The following is a 10,969-nucleotide window of genomic DNA, read 5'->3' as shown; positions in this document are numbered from 1 at the left end:
ATCTCCAGACCGAAGTGACCTCTGATCATAACATCCCCAGACGAAGTGACCTCTGATCATAACATCCCCAGACGAAGTGACCTCTGATCATACCATCCCCAGACCGAAGTGACCTCTGATCATACCTTCCCCAGACCGAAGTGACCTCTGATCATACTAATGTGCGCTCGAACCAGATCCCAGACCCTGTAGTTTTGGTCTGAGAACACACTGTGTGCGTTGGACTTGGTCTGATCAGATTTCACTTCCGGATGGCACCTCAACCTGGGGTATGCATTAACATCAGACCATTACCATTCGGAACCAAATCCCAGACCCTGTAATTTTGGTCTGGGAACACACTGTGTGCGTTGGACTTGGTCTGATCAGATTTCACTTCCGGATGGCACCTCAACCTGGGTTACATAGTAACGAGTTATTTAACAACATATAATTTGTAACTGGGGGTCATAAAATACACTGGGGGGGGGGGGACGGAATAGATCTCGTGATATTGTAGATCTGCTCCGGTTTTATTTACCCGAGTCGTGTTCTCATTGGTGTTTTGAAGCACGTGTCCACAATGGATGTTGACTTTCCAGAGTCTCATTGTTGACGAAAAGCACTTCAAGACAACAAAGCAATCAATACTGCAACTTCAAAACTGAACAAAGACTCACCAAACAACTCATTGTTCCCTGTTTATAACCTGTTTCGGATCATTTCCGTTACAGTCACCCCATTAGTTATGATAATCCGGGTCTTTCCCATTTTAGCCCCCCCCCCCCTGAAAATATAGTCCCCCCATTATGGTATGTTTACCATGACTATGGGGGGGTATAGGTTATCTGACCATTGAGCTGGGGGAGGGGGGGGGGCTATAATGGGAAAGACCCGATAATCCAGCTGTGCAAGAAACGGGTCTTTCCCATTATATCTCCCCCCTCCCAGCTTAGTGGTCATATAGCCTAAAACCCCCCAAATCATGGTAATTAAGCCGCAATAGGGGGCCTATAATTTCGGGGATGGGCTATATCTATTTTTTTGGTGGGGGGGTGGTGGTGCTATAATGGGAAAGACCTCAAAAAGCTCTATAACATAGGGAATCATTGGAATCTTTCCCATTAAAGAGCCCCAAAATTATAGCCCACATCCCGGGGGGGGGGGGGGACCCAAAAGATCAGGGGAAAGACCCAAGTAATTTAAATTGTAAGAAAACAAAAACGTTCAAGAAAAGGCTCAAAAACAGCTGAAAGTAATCTATCATTCTACTTCTTCTATCATCCGTTATTGAGGAAAAAATCGACCACCAGCAATTGTATGCAGTGAAAATTGAAAAGACTCTCTCATGTGTTCTTTCTTAGACTGTTCGCACTGAAATCTGAATGAAATGAAATGCGAGTACGACAGGGGAGTAAAAGATCACAGGGATCATGAAAATTGGGATCTCTTCCGTTTGTGCCCCCCCCCCCCCCCAGCTTAGTGGGTGCATATTATTTGCATCCCCCAGACGCATGTGCCATAGTTTTACACTATGATTTATTTTACGTAATGGCACGTGCTATGTTACTGGGGGGGGGGGGGGCTTATGCACTGGTGGTGGTGGGGAGGGGGGGGACAAATTTGGGGCTAAAAGATTAGAGGTCAAATAACGTATACCCCCGTTACAGTGTTTCGTAATATGGGGGCTATATTTTGGTCTTTTCCATTATAGTCCCCCCCCCCACCTCCCAGCTTTGTGGTCAGATAACCCATACCCCCCATCATGGTAATTTTACCATATGGGGGGTTATATTTTCACATAAAGACCCATGTTTTCTTGGTAGCGGTGGGGGATGGGAGGGAGGGCTATAATAGAAAAGGCCTTAGATCTGTTATATATTTTTAGCTTTGTGGCAGAAAGAATTTCTAGTGAGAAAACCCTAAAAAATTAGCGCACTAGACTGGGAGACAAGATCGTGCAAGATCACGGTTTTTCGGGCCTTCCCCATTATAGCCCCCCCCATGAAATTATAGCCCCCCCCATTATGGTATAATTTCCATGATTGGGAGTGGGGGGGGGGGGGGAAGACCCCATTTTTCTCGAGATGAAAATGTATGTGAACAATGGAACAATGAAAGACTTAGTGAACAGAAACAATGCCACCTAAGAAGAGCAAAAAAGACGAAAGTACTGACTACTCAAAGACTGGTAAAGATGACAGCAAATTTACTAAGGGTGAAGGGGCCCCCGACAAATCCGATTACGAGGACATAGAGGGTCCAGAGGACACCCGGCTGAGCGAGTTTGACGATGTGAGTAACAAAGATCTGGATGGCGGAGAAGATGCAAACAATGGGAAAAGTTCCGCATTTACAAACGAGGAGGGGGTAGGACAGGATGGAATGAGACATGACGGAAAGGTTAAACAAGTTGGTGTTGGCGGCGTAAATGAGTCAGCTCATACACCTAGTGTAACTGGATCAGCGGATAATTACGGAACTCAGGGTCAATCTGAGCCTCCAACCATGGCCAGTCAGAATCAATCCATGTATCATAAAAACTTGCCAAGGGGAAGTAAAGATAGCCAACATCAGATGTCAAAATCAGACATAGAAAATAGCCGAGGAGCTTCCCAGTATGGATCACAGATGCCTACTCAGGATGGAGGTCAGACAAAAGGTCCATCGCAATATGGATCACAGATGCCTACTCAGGATGGAGGACAGACGAAAGGTCCCTCCCAATATGGATCACAAATGCCTACTCAGGATGGAGGAAAGACGAAAGGTCCCTCCCAATATGGATCACAGCTGCCTACTCAGGATGGAGGAAAGACGAAAGGTCCCTCCCAATATGGATCACAGATGCCTACTCAGGATGGGGGACAGACGAAAGGTCCCTCCCAATATGGATCTCAGATGCCTACTCAGGATGGAGGACAGACGAAAGGTCCTTCCCAATATGGATCACAGATGCCTACTCAGGATGGCGGAAAGACGAAAGGTCCCTCCCAATATGGATCACAGCTGCCTACTCAGGATGGAGGAAAGACGAAAGGTCCCTCCCAATATGGATCACAGATGCCTACTCAGGATGGGGGACAGACGAAAGGTCCCTCACAATATGGATCTCAGATGCCTACTCAGGATGAGGGACAGACGAAAGGTCCCTCCCAATATGGATCACAAATGCCTACTCAGGATGGAGGACAGACAAAAGGTCCCTCCCAATATGGATCACAAATGCCTACTCAGGATGGAGGACAGACAGAAGGTCCCTCCCAATATGGATCACAGATGCCTCTTCAGGATGGAGGACAGACGAAAGGGCCCTCTCAATATGGATCACAGCTGCCTACTCAGGATGGAGGAAAGACGAAAGGTCCCTCCCAATATGGATCACAGATTCCTACTCAGGATGGGGGACAGACGAAAGGCCCTTCTCAGTATGGCTCACAGATGCTTACTCAGGCTGGGGGACAGACGAAAGGTCCTTCGCAATATGGATCACAGATGCCTACTCAGGATGGGGGACAGACGAAAGGTCCCTCCCAATATGGATCACAGATGACTACTCAGGATGGAGGACAGACGAAAGGTCCTTCTCAATATGGATCTCAGATGCCTACTCAGGATGGGGGACAGACGAGAGGCCCTTCCCAATATGGATCTCAGATGCCTACTCAGGATGGGGAACAGACGAAAGGTCCCTCACAATATGGATCGCAGACGCCTACTCAGGATGGAGGACAGACCAAAGGCCATTCGCAATATGAACCTCAGATGCCTACTCAGGATGGGGGACAGACGAAAGGTCCCTCCCAATATGGATCACAGATGCCTACTCAGGATGGAGGACAGACGAAAGGTCTTTCGCAATATGGATCTCAGATGCCTACTCAGGATGGGGGACAGACGAAAGGTCCCTCCCAATATGGATCGCAGATGCCTACTCAGGATGGAGGTCAGGCGAAAGGCCCTTCGCAGTATGGATCTCAGATGCCTACTCAGGATGGGGGACAGACGAAAGTTCCTTCCCAATATGGATCGCAGATGCCTAGTCAGGATGGGGGACAGACGAAAGGCCCTTCGCAGTATGGCTCACAGATGCTTACTCAGGGTGGGGGACAGACGAAAGGTCCTTCGCAATATGGATCTCAGATGCCTACTCAGGATGAGGGACAGACGAAAGGTCCCTCCCAATATGGATCACAAATGCCTACTCAGGATGGAGGACAGATCAAACGTCCTTCGCAATATGGATCTCAGATGCGTACTCAGGATGGGGGACAGACGAAAGGTCCCTCCCAATATGGATCGCAGATGCCTACTCAGGATGGAGGTCAGGCGAAAGGCCCTTCGCAGTATGGATCTCACATGCCTACTCAGGATGGGGGACAGACGAAAGGTCCTTCCCAATATGGATCGCAGATGTCTAGTCAGGATGGGGGACAGACGAAAGGCCCTTCGCAGTATGGCTCACAGATGCTTACTCAGGGTGGGGGACAGACGAAAGGTCCTTCGCAATATGGATCTCAGATGCCTACTCAGGATGGGGGACAGACAAAAGGTCACTCCCAATATGGATCACAAATGCCTACTCAGGATGGAGGACAGATCAAAGGTCCTTCGCAATATGGATCTCAAATGCTTACTCAGGATGGGGGACAGACGAAAGGTCCTTCCCAATATGGATCGCAGATGCCTAGTCAGGATGGGGGACAGACGAAAGGCCCTTCGCAGTATGGCTCACAGATGCTTACTCAGGATGGGGGACAGACGAAAGGTCCTTCCCAATATGGATCTCAGGTGCGTACTCAGGATGGGGGACAGATGAAAGGTCCTTCCCAATATGGATCTGAGATGCCTACTCAGGATGGAGGTCAGACCAATGGCCCTTCGCAATATGGATCTCAGATGCTTACTCAGGATGGGGGACAGACGAAAGGTCCTTCCCAATATGGATCTCAGATGCCATCTCAGAGGGGAAGAAGCAATGAAAAAAATTCCCAAAATGGATCTCAAATTCCTTCAGAGGATCTACAAGAGGCTGCAACGATAGAAAAGGTAACCTTTTCTTTTTGGCTTTGTTTTTTTGGGAATATAAATTTGTTTGCGACAACTCTCTTTTGTTGCAATGAATGATTATACGGGGCAGCGGCACTTACTTTTAGGTTCAGCGTTTGATTGCAGATATGAATTGTTAGTTGAGGAGTCAAAAGTGTGAAATTTGAAGACCAGAAACGTTTGTCCTTTCAAATTGGGAAAAAACTGAATAAAACAGGATCTATTCTGTCCCCCCCCAGCTTAGTGAGCATAAATTTTTAATGACCCCCAGGCGCACGTGCTATTTTCTTATATGGTAACGTGCTATATAACAACACATAATTTGTAATTGGGGGTCATAAATTGGGGGTCAAAAATTGGTAATTGGGGGGGGGGGGGGCAAAACAGAATAGATCCAAAAATACATTTCAATTTCGACCTAAAACGTTATTTTCACGGGTCGAGGTTTTCAACAACAATTTATGATTACCTTTTAATTGCAGTGAATTTTTTTTGGTGTATATGGTGATAGCGGTCTATATTAGCGTTAAATTTATCAATTTTACAGAACCAAAACGCATCACCCGGGTTGCACCCTTTTGGTATGCAGTCTTATATGGTAACACTGCACTATCACGTACTCTCCTTCAACATATTTTGGATCTATTCTGTTTTGGCCCCCCAGCTTAGTGGGCTTATATTTTCTAAGCCCCCAGGCGCACGTGCTATTTTTTTACATAGTAACGTGCTACGTTACAACACATAATTTCTAATTGGGGGGCGTAAAAGACACTGTGGGGCCGAAACAGAATAAATCCCATTTTTATATTTAAATCGGATTCGTTCCACTATATAGTGATATATGAGAGGTGATTTTTCAAAGATAAGCATATTGAAAGGAAATTTTCACGAAAATAAAGCTTGCTTTCACCACATTCACTGAATTTAGCGCATATCTTCCTTTTTTGTTGTTAAAATCACCCAACTTTGGCACCTTGTAGCGGTTTTTATCGGTTACGCGCCGGTCTTGACGAGGGTCGTATCACTATAGCTGGATTTTCTAACTGTTCTGAAAACAGTTACAAAAGTATTAGAAGAGGAAAACCTTATTCATTAATTAAGACACGAAGTCAAAACAACAGACAAGAAATGCGTGTTTAAAGATGTAAACAGTGATCGAAAATCTGGTTAGATTATCAGCAGAAGAGAAAAAAGCTTAACCCTATGTAATGAGCGGAATATTGTAATCTGAAAATTCAGCGTGAAAGATTGTAACTTTTTCCGGAAAATAATTTTGAAAAATTTTTTGGGCTTAATGATTTAGAATATATCTGTTCCAAAAATAAACAAAATTTTCGAAAGTTATTTTTGTTTCACACATCTGTTAGCCTTTTAACTGCTCCTTTATTTTTTTGCTGTCTTGGCATTTTGAAAGCAAATCCAAAAATCAAGCCAGTGAAGAAAAAATGGTGAAATATTTACAAAAGTATTCGAAAACATTTTTGTATTTAACAAAGCGTTGTTTGGTTTTGTGTTATATATATGCATTCGAAAATTCAAATCAATAAAAGTAAAAAAAAAAGTGTTTATTAAATTACCTGACAACTTTTTTATTCATAAGTTTTAAGGCTGGATGTTGTGGCTCATTTTCGGTTTACTTGAGATAATTTTATTCCTACTTTAGAGACCGGCCCATTTTAAAAGTTACACGTTATTGCCTAAGCTAGTATAAAGAACGCCTCGATAAGTTTTAATGTGAGATGAAAACTATCTATGAGGTCTCGACTTGTTTCAAAAATAACATTCTCTAAAATGATAAAATTGAAATGATTTAATTGACATTGCCCATTTTTTCATGAAAACTTTTACCGGTTTTTGAAAAATGATCATAGATTTAGTTTTTCATTTAGTTTTTTTTTGATGCAGAAGATTTGGACTTTTTCTGTTTGTGCCATTATGTTATGCAACGCCAGTTGCAGAGAACGTGTCATTACACGGTAAATCATTAAGTAAACATATGGCTCGTTTGTCTGGTTGGTGCAAGTAATATGCACCCACTAAGTTGGGGAGGGGGCACAAAGGGAAACGGTCCAAAATGCTATCACACCAATTCCATAAAGATAAGTTCTGTCATACGTTTTTAGGATATAATTAACTCTCAGGTGTTTTTCGGAGACAAGATTAATCTATTTTCTGAACTTTTTTGTTGGTCAGTTTGCATGAAATACTTCAGCAGTGATGTAAATGCATTGGAAATTTTTTTGTTGGTGGTAATTGAGATAATGCAACTGTAAATAATCCAAATTTCTTTAAGCGTACAGGAAAAACTTGTAGTTATTTATAAAAGCAATCCTCCTAAATAATTTAACGTAAATGAGGAAAATTGGCATGCAGCAAACTCTTAATTGAGCAACTCATAGTTCAGAAGAAATCAAGGTTATGAAAACATCATTGACATTAAATAATTGCTGGTGGTCGCCATGAGCTTGAGCGCATAAACAAAAAATCAGAAAATCAGGAATCATAGCTTATACCCCTATATCCATCATTTTTGACAGAAATCAAATCTTCTGAAGTTCTAAGAAATTTGGTCGACAGAAACTTGCTCTCAATAATCTGTGACTTAATTTTCTCAGATTTATTCTAGAGAAACTTTTCTCGAAGCCAATTTTTTTTTCGTTCAAAATTTTATTTCCGGCAATTTAGTCGTTTCATTATAGAGCTGAGACATTTTCAATTATTGATTCTAAAGAAGTTGACAGTAAAAGTAGAGTATTGGATTGAGATTTAGCAGTAACTCTTCTTTGGAAATTGCAACAATGTAACCACTATTGGCCGTGACAGAAAATTACATCAATTTTGGTTTTGATGTCGTTAAATGTACCTCTTTTATGCACGATTATCCTAATGATTATTTGAGTCGAGAAAATTTAATTGGTTCTAAGCAGAAACACATTGAAATGTACCATAACAACAAAAACCGCCGTAGGGTCGGTCTTTTCACATTTTTTATACAAATTTTTGTCCTTTCTTATAAGTAACTCCTAAAATTTTCCTTAACAAACTGATGTACCAGAAAATTTAAAATTTGAAAGTTGGCTTTACCTCCAGTGATCACGTCACAGAATGAGTTCTATAGAACATAGATCCCACTACAGCTTTTTTCAGTGAAAACTTTTTGGTTGATGAGGTTGTTGTTTTTAGTTGTTCAGTGCATCACAAAAGTTGCGTGATTAATTGCTCTTGAACGAAGTTCATAGCAATTATTTTAAAAGTGTGTGTCCTTTTTATGTAAAATTTTCGCTTGACTATTTTGACTTATTGAGTGACTTTTACGCCCTTGATTGTTTGCATTTCGCGTGATCTAAAATTCTCTCTCAATCACAATTTCAAGCAGTTGAATTCAATTGGCGGCAATTTAACTCTAAAAGTCAAATGAAAAGTGCGCCGAAACTGGTGTCATTTTTACTTTAAATCTTAATAGTGGCATATATTACCTCTAATGTGGTTATTTGAAGCCCACTATTGAACTTCTTAGTCCTATTTAGCCCCCCCCCCCGACTGAAGCAAGCTACAATTCATTAGAGCTCCCATTAGTCGTTCAAGAGCAAATCTTCTGACGTTTAGTCGGTTATGTTTTTAATGGTGGACATGACGTTTACGTTCTTTTACAAACTTAAAATTCTCCCGAAGAGATCTTCAGCAAATTGAATGATTTAGGAAATTTTTTCTGATTGCTTTTATAAATATTCTATATACTATTTAAAAAGATTACAAAGATTGTGTTGGCACGCGTCTTAATAAGAATGCCTCAACCATATAATCAGAAAAATTCCCTCGTTCAAGCTTTTAATGAGGGGTAGCAATTAATTTTCTTTAAATTGGGCTCATGTTGTTAAATATTTCTCTCAAATGATGATAAATCTTTTTTTATTCTTTTGTTTGGCGTAAAATTAAAGTTATAAAACCCTTTAGGAAATATTAAAAACAAAATGATTCAGTTTTGCGCCACGAAAGTTTTAAGGTGGTTATTATTGAATTCACGTAAATCGCAAACAACAGTTTTGTTCTGTCAAAAGTTTATGCATGATACAGAAGTTAAGAATGAGAAGGTAAAAATATTTTCTAAATATTTGTTGTTTTTCTTACCAATTTAATTAGTAATTTTTAATCTTTATTCTACTTTCAGTCGCTATTTGGTGTACGCAGTGTTTGGTTCTGGAGAATTTTTCCTCGTCAAACTTTTAGTTTCCCTAACATGAAGTAAAACTGACTGACGTTTTTTCGAAAACTTGCAGAATTTTGAGCTTTGAATTTCGTTTGAAATATAGGTAAGAAGGTTGAAAGTTCTTTGGGACGTTCTGAGGGATTGAGTTTACATGATGCTGAACGGAAAAACTTTGATTAAATTTAAACCTTTTCTCCAGAAAACCAAAAAAGTTCCATTTGGGTTTGAGACGATAAAGAGCAAAGCTCGTGAGGTGAACTAATAATCTTAATAAGGCAGCCTGATTTTCTCCAAATAAACAATGAAGTTGTCAAAATCTTGAAATGCAAATTACGGCTTCGTGTTTTTCAAAACTCAGTTTGTAGTTGAAATCTTCCCAACCTGACTACCGGTTCTCATCAGAAACTATGATGTAGAAATCGAACGCACCTGCAAAACAGGCAAAACTTTGCCGCTTATGTGAAAACTACCCAAACCATAATTTGTATTCTTCACTTCAGATTAAATTTCCACACTTATCAAATTTAAAAAAACTTTCTCTTTCACTCTCTCTCTCTCTCCTTCGCACTCTCTAAAACTGTTTATTTTGTCAATTTTGTGAATTTTTTCCACCTAACAACAGAACCGGCGGCGTCCCTTAGTGCTATAAAAGTATAGAAAACTTTACTTTGAGCGCCTCAACTGAACCTCGAAGCCCAAAACATATCAATAATTTTTTACATGACATTTAATTTTGTTTCCTTGCGCAATTTTTATCGGGAACGCGCAAATCGACTAAAAATCCTTGTCAAAAAAATTGATTAAGGTAAAAACTTCCAAATGAGAAATGTCTGAAGTGATCACCAAACAGAATTGAAATGCAAAATGTATACTCCAAGCACGAAGATGAAATCATTAGTCAACAAACACAGAACGACTTAGTTTTGTTAAATTCGAAGTTTTCACAGCACAGAGTCTCACACAATTAGAGCGAAAACTGCGATGTGGTTTATTTTCTCAATCATGTTTAAATAATAAAGTTCCTTAAGTTGTTAGAGCAGCATTTACTGATTCAAAAACCATTTCGTCGCAAACATCTATCCCTACTTCAGAGGGATTAACAAAAGAGACGAAAAAACTTTGTAAGAAAAATTTGGTACATTGGGTTAAGAAGGTAAGAAATCTCCGGTCTGGTTGTCTATGGACGCAAAAGATATTGGTCAGGCTCCGTTTTAGAAGATTTGGGATGTTTGGTTTTAAAACCTAAGAGATCGTCGGTATGTTTGGTTTTAAACGCAAAAAATTGTAGGTTTCCACCGCCACCATTGCCATCATCCCAATACAGCAAATTTGTTTGACAAATCGCACTCTTATATTTCATTGTGAATCCATGAGAGAGAGAGAGCAAAAGACGATTTTTGTGGTTGTGACCTGAGACAAATAGAAAAATAAGAGCTCTTTTAAAAAGAAGAGGTTAAGAAAGTAGCCACGTATTTATTAATTTTTACTATCAATTCACTAACCAGTTGACCACTGATAACATTGAAAGAAAGAACCATATAGATGCATCTATGTTTTCAGATTTGCGCTTTTGTTATATTGCATAGTCCTTATGTGTTTTTTCTACTCCTATTTTCAAAGGTACTTCGTCAAATTATTTCCCAGCCAAACTTATTCTTTGTTCTCGTTTATTTCATTTTTTGATTACCTTTGTGTATTGAATGTTTCATTTCATAGTTTTTTTTATTTTTTCAT

General features: G+C 40.3%; 1 protein-coding gene across 1 annotated transcript; it reads left to right on the top strand.

The window, feature by feature from the left end:
• Window positions 1–598: 598 nt before the first annotated feature.
• Window positions 599–5,028, top strand: LOC142358446 (uncharacterized; the record flags this gene model as incomplete). The annotated part of the gene is made up of 2 exons (XM_075409844.1): window positions 599–672; window positions 2,114–5,028. A coding segment is annotated over exon 2 (2,910 nt), but the record flags the coding sequence as incomplete, so codon positions are not given.
• Window positions 5,029–10,969: the final 5,941 nt, after the last annotated feature.

The sequence above is a fragment of the Convolutriloba macropyga genome, unplaced genomic scaffold (genome assembly GCF_964194025.1).
Source record: "Convolutriloba macropyga unplaced genomic scaffold, txConMacr16.3 SCAFFOLD_1795, whole genome shotgun sequence".
Taxonomy (NCBI): Eukaryota; Metazoa; Xenacoelomorpha; order Acoela; family Convolutidae; genus Convolutriloba; species Convolutriloba macropyga.
This window is presented reverse-complemented; position numbering and strand designations above follow the sequence as displayed.